Below are 16,052 nucleotides of genomic sequence, written 5' to 3' on the forward strand. Positions count from 1 at the left end.
GACAATGAGCCTTCACATACAGAAAAGGGGGGATAGTCATTCGCCCCTACAGGTAGAAGGTGACAGAGACCTCACACACATTCAGCACCACAATCCTTAGGGCAGTGTGGGAAGGTTGAGTTTCAAACGAAGGCTTCCACATCTTCCAGGCTGCAAGCCAGTGGGGACCTGACTCAAGATTGGTTCCACCACACTTGGCTTGCTAAAGCCACTGCACTGAGCACAACAAAATGCAGGAATGGCCGCTTCTCACAGCCCAAGTACATCTGTGCTCACTCTGGGAGAGTGATGATAAAAAAGATGTGGTCCAAGTATGAACAAGCTCACAACCCAGCAAGGACATGGCCGGGTAAATGTAAAAAAGTCACCTGAAGCAGGTGACAAGCGTCATCACAAGATGGGATCAGGGCTGAGGGGTCAGTCAAGGTTGCACAGAGGGTCACAGGCAGGAAGGACACCCCAGGACAAAAAGGGGCAGAGTAGGGAATGTCTGCAGCATGTTTGGGGTTCCACACAGACATGCTGGTATGTGGTGTGTGTGGAGGGCAGAGGTGGCAGAAGAAACTGAGCAGAGCCTGCAGGGTCTGTGTCCTCTGGCCAGAGGGATCAGAGGCACAAAGCAGGCAAGGGGCAGAGTATACCAGGGAGTGGAGAGCAGAGGCCTAAAGTAGTGCTCAATCAGGAGGCCATGGACACAGCCCGGTGGAGGCAATGACAGGAGGAACAGAGAAGGGGGCCAGATTGAAGAGACATTTGGGGAGTGGCAGAACCATGGGACGAGGGAAAGGAGGGCATGGAGATCACTGAGGAGTCACACCTGGGAGCAGGGTAGACAGTGACTTTCAGCAGAGAGGAAACACATGAGGATCTGATTTTTGCAGGAAGATAACCTCAGTTTGGGCCAAGCAGGTTCACAAAGCACTGAGGTTTCTGGAGGTGTGAGCTGCTCAAAGACAGCGTGGAGACAGAGGAGTAAGTTGCCTGAAGGGTCCCCCAGCTACCCTTTAACTGCACTTGCAGGGCCTGGCAAAGTACACCCAACAATTCACAGGCCAAACTAGAGTCTTCTGGATCCCCAGGGAAGGTGAGAACTGCCTCCGCCTCCTCCACACCTACTTCACTTCAGCTACTGTCAGTTCTAATCAGGAACAAAATCCAAAAGAAACCAGAGAAACGAGTTGCCCAGGCTGGAGGAAGAAAGGAGAGGGGGGCGGGAAGCAGAGAGAGAGAAGAAGGTTATCCCCTATAGTTAAGAAGAACCTGATTCAGAGAGAAAGGGGTAGAGACTCTCACTCAGGCCAGGCCATCATCTGTTCTTATTGGTTTCACTCAACCAGATCAAGAACCATAAGAAAAGTGGCTTCAATTCCACACTTGGCCCTCTCCTTCCTCACAAACTTTTCTTCTAAGGATTCCTAAAAGGCAGGACTAAGAGCCCTCCTTGGAAAAAGCCAGCTGCCTTCTCTGTGTCACAGACACAAAAAGTAGAGAGGACCAGGGCAAAAAGACAGGGACTTTGCCTGTCTCCATGACAGTGTGGGGGCAGGCTGCACCATGTACCTTCTGCCGCTCAAGGGACAAATGGACTTAGGACCATCTTCTGGAACCCACCAGCTTCTGCTGGGGGCTTCTCTCCCCTCAACTGAGCTCAGCCCAAGACTGGGTATGAACCACTGGCAAAAAAAAATAGCTGAAAGGGTGCCTAAGTGGTGGAGGAGCCCCATCTGCAGGGCCCAGAACCTTCCACAAATCTGAGGCTGCTTTCGACCCAAGTCTCGTGCACATCCTCCCATTTATTACGAAACTGCCTCACCATGTTCCATGTGGGAGGCCACATAAAGACTTTGATCTTTAACATGGTGAAGTAACAAAGGAGCCAGTGTTGGCAGTAGTCTTACTCCCTGTATATGCCTGAGTGCCAGGCTGGTCAAGCAAAGGCCAATGGGAGTGAAGGCTACTGAGGTGTGTCCCCACTGACAACAAGCTCAGGTCACTGGTTCTGACTGCAAACAGTTCAAATTCCATGAGTGACAATCACTTGTCAATTAATTGTTGGAATGGAAGCCCATACCATCCTGGCCCAATGGCCACCTTTTAGAATCCTCTACCCAATGGCTTGGCTTGCAAAGTCCTCTCCAGCCTCTTGGCTGCCACCATGACTCTCAGCACAGAATGGATCAGGGGAGCAGGACAAATGATCTCTTAACCAGTGACTCACCAGGAAGTCTGTTCATGTTGACACCTTGAGCTGAGAGTCCTATTCCCATGTACCTTCAAAAAAGCACACACACAAAAGTTTGGTTAACAAATGATTATGCAATTCCCTTCTCAAATACTTCTTGGTAAAAAAAAATAAAAAATAGAAAAACAGGAAAAGCAATGAATGTAGAGACTCTTTTAACATATTAGTGGTTCTTGGGGAACCTTTATATTTCGATTTTCCAATGGAAATCATCTCAATGCCTTAAGCAGCTGAAGAATCAGGAGGTAGTACCTGTAACCAGGAACCACTGGCTTCAAGTTTCAAAGGGAAGTTTCCTGAAATCACTGCTTCCATTCCCATTGTTTCTGGCTCCAGCTGAGGTGGCAGAATCTATTCCCCAGACGTGCTCAATCTAGTACAGTGCTTGGCAGAGCAATGCAAGATCCATCCCACAGGGACAAGCCACTGTGCAGCAAGGACCAGGACATGGAAAAAGTACAGCCAGGCCGGGTCTCTACAGGATCTTCAAGACCCTCATACAGAGCTTCTTCTCTAAACTCATTACCCTCTCACCCCACACATCACTGCTGGCCTCCCCAATCATCCGAAAATAGGGGACAGTGGTGTGTGAGGCCCCTGAGACCCACTTCCTCAACAACTAAGCCACCCACAGCAAGGTAGGGCCCAAGCTGGGCAATTCTGCCAAGGATATCTCAGTGACGCTCAGGAGAGCGCAGGCCAAAAAAGGAAATAAACAGATTTTTTAAATCTAAATGTTTGTAGTGCACAAAGAAATGGTGAGGTATTTCCCCAAAAACTTAAAAATAAGAGAAATAAGTCATCACCTTCTAAGAATAGAATACAAAATTAACACACAAAAAGTAGTTGTGTTTCTATACACTAACACTGAACAATCTATTAAGAAAATTAGGAAAATAATTTCAGCCCTGGCCAGTGTGGCTCAGCTGGCTGGGCGTCATCCCATGCATCAAAGGGTACTGGTGTGATTCCCAGTCAGGGCGCATGCCCAGGCTGTGGGCTCATCTGCAGTAGGGGGTGTGCAGGAAGCAGCTGATCGATGTTCTGCTCTCACCCCAAACCCAAACATCCAAGCAAAAGATGTGGAGCCTACGTTTACAGGCTCCAACCCTATGTCTTATGCCACAGTGGACAGAACAGATGCAATGTCTGCCACCCACCTCAGGATGCAGGGGCTATAGGAAGAAGTCCCAGCCACCAGAGAAAAAGCAGTCACAGCAGTACTGGGCACATGATGGACATTCAACAAATCCCTGAGGTTTGTCCTCTTGTGGGCTGGTGAAGAACCTTATCAGCAAAGTCACAGGCTCTCTCCCAGCCACATTTCAATGGGAACCTCAGTTTCTAGCTGGTATGAGGTCATAACAGAGCTATGGGACAGATAAGTGAGCCCTGAACTCAGCTACAACACCCCGAGTACTATTCTCCCCTCTTGCTGCCACTTGCCTGCAGAGCTGTGAGATTAAATGACTTACAACCACAAAGCAAGTGACCACAGGCAGAGGGAAGCTCACTTCTCCATCCACTCAAGAAAAACCTAAGCAGACCTGAAGCTTCCTCTCAATCAACATGGGTAACGTGCAGTGCTTTGCTAAGTTCTGGACCAATGTGGTCCCAGCTCTCCAATAGGCGGCCAAGAATGAAACAAGAGGAAAGGGCATACAAAAGCCCCAAGACAATAAGGAAAGGACATACAAAAACCCAAACCCAAGAATGTTCTCCTGGACATATACAGTAGTACCTCTGCATCTAAGGAGCAGAGAGAATGATGTTAGGAAGTCACCCTGACACTATTGCTCCTCTGTTAATCTCTGGTGGCACTTGAAAATACATGGGTTGTTGGATCCTTGCTAAGGTTGAATAATTCAGTGAAAAGAGGTATGATAGAGACCCTCACAATCATTCACCCATTCCACAAAGATCCTCTGTGCCCAGTATGCTGTTGGGGACACAAGGGTGGAGGCTTGGAGTCAGTCCCTGCTCTCCAATGGTTTCCAGTGTCAAGTCAGGGGCAGGCCAGAGAATCAGGGCATACTGACCCGGGGATTCCCAGAGGAAGTGAAGGTTGAGCCAAAACCTGGTAAAGGAGATGAGAGGAAAAAGAGGAGTGTGTTCCATGCAGAAGCAGCAGAATGTGCTGAGACACGGAGGCAAGAAAGCAGCCCCACGGTCAAGGAACTGAAAGAAGTTCAGTGTAGCTGGTCACAGCCTGGGCAGACCTAAAAAAGCCAAAGCTGAAGCAGGAAACGGAGGCTATTCCCAGCCGGTCTGCATGCTGGCTTAAGGAGTCTGAGTTTCATGGGAGGTCAATGAGAAGCTAAAGTGCTTTAGAAAGGATACAGCTGATCAAATAGCTGATATTTGGAAAATGGATCCAAGAGGCAAAACTGGAGGCTTCTAAAATCATCCACTGGAAGATGACAGGGCTGGACAGGCCAGGAGCAGTGGAATGGAGAGACATGGAAGGGCCAAGTACTCTTGAGAACATGGTGAACTTACTGGATGGGGAAGAAGCTGCCCAGGACACTGCCCAACACAACCAGCCACCAAAGAAAGGGCAATTCTCTGAGACCCGCGTGGAAGGTCTGGAGCCCAAGTGCTTAGCCAGTCAGGTGGTAAGCAGCGGCCTTTCTCCAGCTCTGCTCTAGCCCTGGCATTTACACTATGCACAAACATCTCAACAGGAAACACACCTGCATCACAGCAAATGTATCAGACAGACCCAGGTTCAAATCTAACCTCTGCCTCTGAGTTCACCATTTGTCCAAGGGCACGTCACATGGTCCAGAGAGCCCTCAGTGCAGCCACTGAACAGGATCAGACAAAGGAGCACCTGAGCACAGAGCTGGAAGGGCTGCTGGTGGATGACTGTCCATTAGCACATGCACTGGAGGCTCTTCTAGCGTCGGAATCTAATAAAGGAAAGCAAGCCATTCTCGAAGGCCTGGATCCTGGAACACCTAAAAACAAATGCCTCACCCTAGCTGGTTTGGCTCAGTGGATAGAGCGTTGGCCTGCGGACTAAAGGGTCCCAGGTTCGATTCTGGCCAAGTGCACGTGCCTGGGTTGTGGGCTCGATCCCCCGCAGTAGGGGACATGCAGGACGCAGCCAATCAATGATTCTCTCTCACCATTGATGTTTCTTTCTCTCTCTCTCTCTCTCTCTCTCTCTCTCTCTCTCTCTCTCTCTCCCTTCCTCTCTGAAATCAATAAAATATATATATATATTTAAAAAACAGCCGAAACCGGTTTGGCTCAGTGGATAGAGTGTCGGCCTGCGGACTGAAAGGTTCCAGGTTCGATTCCGGTCAAGGGCATGTATCTGGGTTGCGGGCACATCCCCAGTAGGAGATGTGCAGGAGTTGGCTGATCGATGTTTCTAACTCTCTATCTCTCTCCCTTCCTCTCTGTAAAAAATCAATAAAATATATTAAAAAAAAAAAAAAGCCTGACCCTAGCTGGTCTGGTTCAGTGGATAAAACGTCAACCTGTGGACTGAAGGGTCCCAGGTTCGATTACGGTCAAGGGCACATGCCTGGGTTGTGGGCTCGATCCCTAGTAGCAGGTGTGCAGGAGGCAGCTGATAAGGATTCTCTCTCATCATTGATGTTTCTCTCTCTCTCTCCCTCTCCCTTCCTCTCTGAAGTCAATAAAAACATATATTTTTTAAAAGAAACTTGCTATCTTTAAAAAAGCCTGTTTACTTGGGATTGCTGAGCTGAAAGGAAGTGAGCATGTGTTTCCTTCTTGGTAACAGGTCAGGTGGTGCTAAGAACCACTAACCTAACATACAGGCTGCCTTGGACGCCTGGGAGTGAGGCAACAAGAGCACTCACCCCCCAGCAGGTGACTGGAACAGACAAAGCTAAACTTCCCTACACTTCACCTCTCCACCCGGCCTCTCTTCTCTTTTTGTGCTTTCTTTCTTTATTTTTTATTTTAGAGAGAGGAAGGGGGGAGGAGTAGGAGGGGGAGAGAGGAAGAGAGAGAGCGAGGGAAACATCGATATGTCGTTCCACTTATTTATACACTCATTGCTTCATTCTTGTATATGCCCTGACTGGAGATTGAACCCACAATCTTATCAGAACAATGCCCTAACCAACTGAGCCGCCTGCCCTAACCAACTGAGCCACCCAGCCAGAGCAGATACCTGAGGAGCTTAGGGAGAAAATTGTTTACCCCCTCACAAAATGCAGCAATATGGGGAAGAATGGGGAAGAAGTACCATTTGTCAGAGAGGGGAGGCAGCCAGCAAGTATAGAGAGACAACAGATGAGCTCTTCGAGGCAGTGAGGCCATGAGTCGGCTCTACCTTCTCAATTTCGACCCTTCACTGCCCAAACCACAACAAGCCCTAGAGTTAGAAGAGTGACTCTGCCTCTTTGTTGGGCTCCAGAGAGAGGAGGCAGCAAGCGGGTGCTGCTCAGGCCAAGTTGGTTTCAGATCCGCCACAGAGCAGCGGAGGAGCAGAGCAGTTGCAGCAAAGGCCCTTGGCTGACCAAACAGCCAGGTCCACCCTGAGGCTCTCACCATCCACGGCAGCCAGCGGGGCTGAACTGGGGCCCTGGAGAAGAACCTGCCTGGTGGCTTCTACGGCCCATACTACCCTCCACCCCCTCTGCTGACTCTCCCACAAAAGCAACCGTCTGCTGAAACCACGGCAGTCATGTGGAGAAATGTGAGCACACTTGTCAGCTTGGATTCTTCTTTTTTTTTCCCTCTTTGGTTTTACAGATTTTCTACAATTAAAACAAATTACTTTGATAGTCATAGAAAAATCATTTCAAGAGTCAGCTGATGGCCGCATACTGAGGTTGTTGGCTCTCACCCATTTCAGAGCCAAAGGGCTACACTGGTGTACCAGGCCTTCACGGTCAGCTCCTCAGCACACCCAGTTCCCTGGGCCTGGACAAGAGGGCGGAAGAGTGAGCCGCAGGAAATGGTCAAAATCCCTGCTCAGTGGAGGAGCTGGCGCTCCAGTTCACATGGCACCTGGAGCATCCCAAGCACGACCCAGAGCACACACTCAGGGGACCCTGCTGCAATGACACAGGATCAACATAGCTCCAATTGGCGAGCGATTCTTTCACAACCCAGGCAGGCCTGGTGACGGACAGAGGACAGGACCTTAGAAACTGGACCTCTGGACTTCCACACCCTCCAGAGACGCAGAACAAGGCAAGGGGGAGGAGACCACTGCTTTGCTGTAATTCCCCATCCAGTCCCTCTGGCATTCCCTTCCTGCTCCCTGAAGAGAACCACCTGAAGAGTTTTAAAGTGACAGCAATACTTTACAGCAGGGGTCTGGGGACACCCCAGGCTCTGGCCTCAGACACTCCAGCCTAACTCAGTATTGTGAGTCTTGGATGTCACTCCCTATCTCAGGGTCCCTATCAGAAGAGGAAAAACTGGACTAATGGCCTCCTAAGCTCCTTCTCAGCTCTGACCTAGAGACTCCAATTCTTGGCAGGATGTCTGTGTACTGTTGCAAATGTGCTATATCCAGGTGCCAGCCAAGATGGGGTAGACCTACACCACCAATCAACGCCATCAAGATGACATTAAAAGGCCCTAGCCGGTTTGGCTCGGTGGATAGAGCATCGGCCTGTGGACTGAAGGGCCCCGGGTTCGATTCTGGCCAAGGGCACATGCCTGGGTTGCAGGCTCGATCCCCGGTGGGGGGCATGCAGGAGGTAGCTGATTAATAATTCTATCTCATCAGTGATGTTTCTATCTCTCTATCCCTCTCCCTTCCTCTCTAAAATCAATAAAAATGTATTTTTTTAAAAAGACATTAAAAGAAAAGAGGTGGCTCGGTTGGTGTTGCTCAGTGGTTGAGCGTGAACTTATGAACCAGGAAGTCATGGTTCGATTCCCAGTCAGGGCACATGCCAGGTTGTGGACTCAATCCCCAGTGTGGGGGGCACAGGAGGCAGCCGATCAATGACCTACATCATTGATGTTTCTATCTTTCTCTTCCTCTCCCTTCATCTCTGAAATCAATAGAAATATATTTGCAAAAAGAAAAGAGGTGCACTCTCCCTCCCAGGTGCACGCCTGTGCCTTCCCCCCACCCCCAGGCAATTTACCTTTGCCTTTCTTTCTCCTAAGCTCCAAGGGCCCTTCTGCCTCTGTAACTTATTTCCTGAGCATAGGCAGCCCAGCTGGCTCACTTCTACTACCTCTGTAACTTTCTAAATAAACTCTCTTTTATAATTTAAAAAGAAAGAAAGAACATACAGGCTGTGGTGGGTAGCTCAGTTGGCTAGATTATCGTCCCAAGGTTGCAGGTTGGATCTCTGATCAGGGCACATAAAAGAAGCAACCAATAAAAATACAAATAAGTAAAACAACAAATCGGTGTTTCTCTCCCCCCACCCCACCCCCCACTTCCTCTCTCTCTAAAATAAAAATAAAAAAAATTTTAAAAGCAGCTGTACTCAGCTTTCTTACAAAAAGAAAGAAAAAAGCCCTAGCCAGTTTGGCTCAGTAGATAGAACGTTGGCCTGTGGACTGAAGGGTCCCGGGTTCGATTCTGGTCAAGGGCACATGCCCAAGTTGCAGGCTCAATCCCCAGTAAGGGGTAAGTAGGAGGCAGCCAATCAATGATTATCTCTCATCACTGATGTTTCTATCTCTCTCTCCCTCTCCCTTCCTCTCTGAAATCAACAAAAAAATTCTTTTTAAAAAAAGAAAGAAAAAAAAGGAAATTGCAGAACAGTATGCCTTAAGACTAAAGATGCAAAAATCCTCTATAAAACAGTTAGCAAACAAAATCCAACAACATATTAAAAGGATTACACACCATGACCAAGTGGGTTTTATCCCAGGAAAGCAAGGGTAGTTGATAATAAACCACATTAATAGAACAAGCAAAAGAAATCCACATGATCATCTCAATGGACACAGAGAAAGCACTTGACAAAATCCCATTACATTCCTTCATGATTAAAACACTCAGAAAACTATGACTAAAAAGGGACTTCCTCAACATGACAAAGGGCATTTATGAGAAACCTGCAGCTCACAATCTCAATGGCAAAAGTTTGAAAGCTTTTCCCCTAAAATCAGAAACAAGACAAGACTTTTCACCACTGATATTCAACACTGTACTGGAAGTTCTAACCAGAGCAATTGGATAAGAAAAGAAACAAAAGGCATCCAATTGAAAGGAATAAGTAAAATGATCTCTATTTGCAGATGACACGATCCTATATATAGAAAATCCCAAATACAAAGAGAGCCTCCAAGAGCTGGTAAACAAACTCAGTAAAGTCACAGGATACAAGATCAACATACAAAAAGCAGTCATGCCCAGCTGGTGTGGCTCAGTGGTTAAACATCGACTCATGCATCTGGTCAGGGCACATGCCTGGGTTTCGGGCTCAGTCCCCTGCACATCCCCAGGGGGCGTGCAGGAGGCAGCCGACTGATGTTTCTCTCTTTCTCAAATCAATAAAATCATACTAAGAAAAAAATATATATGTACATATATATTTCCTCAAGTGAGGATAAAAAAATATATAACAAGTATTGGTGAGGATGGAAAGAAACTGGAACCTTCATACATTGCTGGTAGAGATGTAAAATGGTGTAGTCACTATGGGAAAAAAGTGGTTTCTCAAAAAGTTAAACATAGAAGGATCCAGCAATTCCACTCTCAAGTATACACCCAAAATAACAGAAAGGAAGAACTCAAACGGATACTTGTATGGCAATGTTCTTCATACCATTATTCACAAGAGCCAAAAGATGACAAAAACCTGTGTCCATCAATAGATGAATGAACAAAATGTGGTATTAACATACTGCCATAAAAAGGAATGAAATTAAAAAAAAAAAAAAAGAAATGGAATTCTGATACAAGCCACAACATCAATAAACCCTGAAAACCTTATGCTAAGTGAAATAAAAAGTTAGATGTAAAAGGACAAATATTGTTTGATTCCACTTATATGAATTATACAGGCAAATTCAAAGAGAGAGAAGGTAAATAAAAGGTTACCAGGGGCTGAGAAGAGGGGGAATTGGGAGTTATTGCTTAGTGAGTACAGAGTTTGTGTTTGGGATGATGGAAAACTTTTGGAAATAGATAGTGGTGATGGTTGCACAACATTGTGACTGTAATTAATACCACTGAATGAACCACTTAAAAATGGTCACAATAGCATATTTTATGCTATATATAGTTTACCATACACACACACAAAGAGTCACCAAGAACAACTCTTTGGCTCTGTGTGCCAGCATGAACCTCACCTGGCTTTCCCAGATAAGACGAGTAGGCCTTGGCACAGAGCACAGTGCAAAGCATCAGAGCATTCTGGCCTCACATCGGGAGCAGCAAAAACAAGTCCCATGTGGCTCAGCTGGTTAGAGTATTGTCCCATCCACCAAAGGGTGGCAGGTTCCATCCCCAGTTGGAGCACATGCGGAGGCAACTGATTGATGTTTTCTCTCCTCTCTCCCCCTTCCTCTCTCTGAAATCAATTTTTATTTTTTTTAAATATATATTTTATTGATTTTTTACAGAGAGGAAGGGAGAGGGATAAAGAGTTAGAAACATCAATGAGAGAGAAACATCGATCAGCTGCCTCCTGCACACCCCCTACTGGGGATGTGCCCAAAACCAAGGTACATGCCCCTGACCAGAATCGAACCTGGGACCCTTCAGTCCGCAGGCCAACGCTCTATCCACTGAGCCAAACCGGTTAGGGCCTGAAATCAATTTTTTTTAAAAATGAAGTCACCACTACAAGTACACATCAGTTGACAAGAGTGAAAAACACAGACCTAACTCCTCTTACTTTCTATCAATTTCTTAGAGGGAAGGTGGATTTTATGGGCTGGCAAGTTCATAGGCACTTTTAATAAATGTTGCATAAGGTATATGAACCAATTACTATGGGATGTAATAATTTTTAATTTAAGCTCTATCAACTGGATGTATCCAGGCCCACAGAGCTCTGGTGGTAGTGACAAAGAGGAGCTAAGCAACAAGCTCTTCAGCCTTAGGGCTGGTGGCTTTTGGGGGTTTCAGGAAAGTACCAACTCCGCTGCCATTCTCTGGTGAAAGGGCCAGTCACGAATGCCCCTGCCCCAGACCCCCAAGGAGCTACTGGAATCTCATCTGACAGCTTCATCTTGACATCTAACACCTTAGCCACAGCTCAGCAAGCCGCCAACCTTGTTCCTATCAGAACCTGCCCCAGATAAAGAAATCAACAGCTTCGCAACAGAGATCTCAGGGACCATGGTTATAAAAATGGTCCCTCAGAGACATTTCAGGAAAAACACCAACTGACATTTAAGTTTCAAATGAGGGCTATTTGGTGCTGGGGATTCTATTTCATAGTCTGATGGAGCTGCTTAAAGCCACAGTCCACGACACTGGCTACTGTGTGCAAGCTGCTCCTCCAGCAGCCACACCCCCACCCTCACCCTCTGCCAGAAAGCCACCTAGTAACCCACTGAGCCCAACTCTGGTCTCAGAGTATTCTGGCCTCACATCAGGGCCAGAAAAAAGAAGTCCCATATGGCTCAGTTGGTTAGAGCATCATCCCATCCACCAAAAGGTAGCAGGCCCACAGAGAGGAGGGGCAGTACAGAGATGAATAAACTCAGCAGGAGCACCATCCAAGGAAGAAGAGGCCTGAAGGCAAAGGGGCTTTGAGTCAGGATATGCTTTGCAGGAAATAAGGCTGTTCTGAATGTGGGTGAGGAGAGCTCATGCATCCATGGTCACCAGCACCATCAAAACACCCAGGAGCCCACAGACAGAAAGGAACAGACCAGCCCTCTTGGGTGGCTGTAGGCAGGTTACTCACATACCCTGGGTTCTGGCTCCTTCCCTAAAAGGCAGACAGAATCTCAAGTACCAAGCCTTGACTTTCCAGAGGCTGCCACATTCAAAAACCAAATATACTGGCCTTAACCAGAGGGTATAGCCAGTTGGCACACCAGCTTAATGTGAAAGGGGTGCCACCAGATCCCATTTCTAGTAAGCTCTGGCCCCTATCCTCTACCTCTCTGGCTCTGTGTAATTACAGAGCTGGTGCACAGCTGAGTGTGGACATGGTAAATGCTCTTAGCTACTCAGACATTAACCCTTAACTCTCTAGTTACAGGTCTTCATCCAGAAATTGGCTTTGAGTTTGCTGATATGTAACTTAACACGTTTCATTATTTTCAGCAGAGGGTCTTATTCAAGTAACCTAGCCCACCATTACATGGAAATTCTATTCCAATGATTCTGAAAACATCAAATTCCATGTATTAAATCACTTTCCACTTAAAATATCTGGAATGGTTTCTGTTTTCTGCACTGGCCTTAAATGATACAACATACATAATGGCAATCACCTGTATTTATCTAAACCTCCCTCCCCTCTGTTGTCCATTTTTAATGTAACTATGTCAGGTGTTGAAAGATCCTATGTATTATTTTATAATTAAAAAATTAATCTATAGATAAAATAAAAATGCATTTTGGTTAAAAAACAAACAAACAAGCAACTATGCCCTGGCCGGTTTAAGTCAGAGGTTAGAGCATCAACCCACATACCAAAGTGCCACGGGTTCAATTCCTGGTCAAGAGCAGGTAGCTCAGTTGTAAGTTGGACCCTTGGCCCAGTCAGGGTGCAAGGGGGAGGCAGCCAATTGAAGTGTCTCTCTCGTGTTCATGTTTCTTTCCCTCCTGCCCCCCCTTCCACTCTAAAAATCAATGGAAAAAATATCCTTGGGCCCAGCCAGTGTGGCTCAGTGGTTGAGCATAGACCTATGAACCAGGAGATCACGGTTCGATTCCTGGTCAGGGCTCAATCCCCATTGTGGGGTGTGCAGGAGGCAACTGATCAATGATTCTCTCAACATTGATGTTTCTATCTCTCTCCCTCTCCCTTCCTCTCTGAAATCAATAAACATATCTATATATTTTTTAAATATCTCTAGGTGAGGATTAAAAAAATATTTTTAAAGCAACTATAACTACTGATAAACTCCTAGTACAACAGTTATAAGAGAGCATTCTGTAAAATATCGCATGCCAATTTCAGACACATTGTTTTGTAAACTGGGTCACAACCAGTTCTACTCAACAAACCATCCCTCTGCTTCTTTGCTTTTAGTTCAGCTCCACCTCAACAATGTCCTTTAGCAGACACGAGCTGGGCCCTCAGACCATCTGGGCACAACCGCCCTTCTCCTCTCTCCACCTCTTCTCATCTTCCAACTGCCCCCACCCTGAGGGCGAGTCGGTTTTATCTCAATATGAAACTCTGACCAAAAAATAGCAGCTGCCTACTGCATTGTGCAGTGAAAAAACTTCTGGGGCTCTTGTCTGGACAAGAATGAATGCTGTTATCAGCAACATTTGCCATGAAAGCTGAGGGGCTGTGGGTGTATCTGAGCCTCACCTGCCATCCAGAACTTAAACTGCCATGGCATCCCAGGCCATCTCTAAGGTCCAAGAGGTCGGAGAGGAAGAGAGCCTTCCAGAGGGTGCAAGAGCCTTACCCGGCCCCTCCCCTACTTCCCTACACTGCCCAGAGCATCTTTTTCTGGCCCCTTCATGACAAATGAACTGGGCTGTGTTCCACCACTAAGTCCTCTAGCCTCGTTTCTAGCAATAGAGCCATGACCTTACATTTCAATTACAACCAAATACTGAGGATCCTGGAGCTACAATATTTTATGTGAATTTTGACAGAATTTCTGAAGAGGCAGAGGACAGCCTTGCATTTAGACACCACGTTATCCATCTCTTTCCCAGTGATCAGTCCCTTCTTTCCAACTTGACCCCTGACTACAGAGAACCACTCTGGAGCCCTCATTCCTTCCCAATGACCCGGGATAAGATGGCTCACTGTGCCTGCCATGCAGAGCTGCTGAGTCCATCCTCCTATGCTCCAGCTCCCACTTCCCCTCTAACAGGGAATCTCCCTTATGTGGTGACCCATCTAAAGAAAAGACCAAACATTTCAGAAAACAAACACACACAAAAGAACAAAATGGGGGGCAGGAAAGGGAAGGTGCAGTGTGAAGCGAAACTTCGAAATTTCTCTGGAGACTAATCCTTGACCAAGAAAGTCCCCAGTTATAAAGAAAGAAGCCACACACTCCCCACTCTCAGCCTGCAGTTGAAACCAGATGGTGACATATATTGGGCAGAAGGTCCCAGGGAGGCCCAGATATGCTCTAAGCAGGATCAGGTCCTACCAGAAAAATGGATACCACGTGGACTCCAGACCTCTCACCCCATATCCAAATAGACCTGGGCTTTAACCCCCAACACAAGCAGTACAATACTCCAAGATGCTCCAGAGCCCAAATACTCCATTGTCTCCAGAACAGTGCAATGTGTTACTAGGGAGAGATGCAGCCCACAGCTCGGCATCTGCCCACGATGCCATCAGTGGTAGGGGGCAGTCAGGGAGAACAGGGCACAATTGCCACCTGTACCTGCCTTAGGCAATGACAGCACTTACTTTTCAGGGCAGACAGGACAAGGCCTTCCCCAGGTCCACAGATGAGTGCCAAACTTCTCAACAGCACTGGACAATGCAGAGACCAGACATAAGCAAGAGGACCTGAGCCGAAGTGGCTCTCCAAACCAGAATTGTGGCAGGTGAGATCTTCATTGAATGAATACCTCTTTGGGTCTCCATGGAAAATCACAGACAGTGTTGTCTTCATTGTTTGTCTTGGTAAAACCAAAATACCAGAAAACAGCTGTATAGGAAGTCCTTTCACCTCTGAGAAGCCCCTCTAGCTATCAGTCTTCAACATCCCACCTCTGCAGCTCTCCATGCAAAATAAATGTCAGCCAAGAAAGAAAAAAGTCATCCGCTGTGGGAAAACCAAGCATGGAGTCAAGGAACCTAAAGCCACTGGCCCACCACTAGCCAGGGCTCTCAGCCAGAGGGGCTTGGCTAACACAAACCAGAAGAGTCTCTTCTCCCCATTCCACTCTCAAAAGTGTGAACAGATCCAAAGTCCTCATACCCTGCTACTGCACTCAGGATAAAGCCCATGCTGCTTGGCCATAGCACAGAAGGTATTTCTGATCTGGCCCCTGCCTGCTCATGTTCTGTGTTCCACATCTTTTTATGCACTTTCTTTCTGCCTGAAATATCTGCTTCTCACTTTGTTCATGGCACCCTCTAACTCTTCCTTCCAGATGTAGAATCATCACCTCTTCAATGAAGCTTTCCCCAAACTCTCAGGTACAAGAGGAGTCCAACCTCTGGGTCACCCCTGGGTATAAAACACCTTGACTGGCCTTTTCTACACCACTTTGTGAGTTCCAGTGTACAGGCATATCTGCCTCCTCTCTAGACAGACCTCATGCCTGGGCTCCTGGGGCCCAGGCCGAGGACTGGAACAAAACAATGGGTGCCTCACTGTGATGTGTAGAATTAATGGATGGATGCACTGCTGCCTGGCCGAAGGAAGTCCCTGCAAGTGCAAGCAAAGGCAGGCTGGCTGTGGCCAGAGGCCCTTCTCAGGGCCTAGGCACCAGCTACAGAGGAGAGTCCCACAACTCTATCCAGTGCTCTAGCCCAGGCTTGCTGTTCTTGAGTAGAGCCACCCATCACATGTCAGAAGGCCACCACCACTGGGATGATGTTACAATCTATTTTGAGGGTCACCCTGGAGCATCTGTCAGCCTGGTCAGCCACACCCTCCATGTGTCATCACTAACTGCTGTGGACACCCAAAGGTCCACAAACTCTGACTGAGCAAGTCATTTCCCCAAGGGACCCTCAGCTTCAGGGCCTCCTTGGCTTCCTAGCACGATCAACCCAGA

At 47.3% G+C, this 16,052-nt stretch overlaps 2 protein-coding genes across 4 annotated transcripts in view; one reads left to right on the plus strand and one right to left on the minus strand.

Moving 5' to 3' along the window:
* The window catches only part of PSKH1 (protein serine kinase H1), a 287,836-nt gene that overhangs the window by 177,531 nt on the left and 94,253 nt on the right, over nt 1-16,052 (plus strand). The gene's annotated exons all lie outside the window — the stretch shown is intronic.
* RANBP10 (RAN binding protein 10) overlaps nt 1-16,052 on the minus strand; it is an 81,199-nt gene that overhangs the window by 60,459 nt on the left and 4,688 nt on the right. For 2 of the 3 annotated variants that reach the window (XM_023763123.1, XM_006099435.3), the window contains exon 3: nt 2,219-2,271. The exons of the other annotated variant lie outside the window; for it this stretch is intronic. In XM_023763123.1, the coding sequence (XP_023618891.1) occupies nt 2,219-2,271 (53 nt within the window). The remainder of the gene's footprint in view (nt 1-2,218; nt 2,272-16,052) is intronic. 3 annotated transcript variants of the gene reach the window in all.

This window comes from Myotis lucifugus, unplaced genomic scaffold (genome assembly GCF_000147115.1).
Source record: "Myotis lucifugus unplaced genomic scaffold, Myoluc2.0 scaffold_274, whole genome shotgun sequence".
NCBI classification, from domain to species: Eukaryota; Metazoa; Chordata; class Mammalia; order Chiroptera; family Vespertilionidae; genus Myotis; species Myotis lucifugus.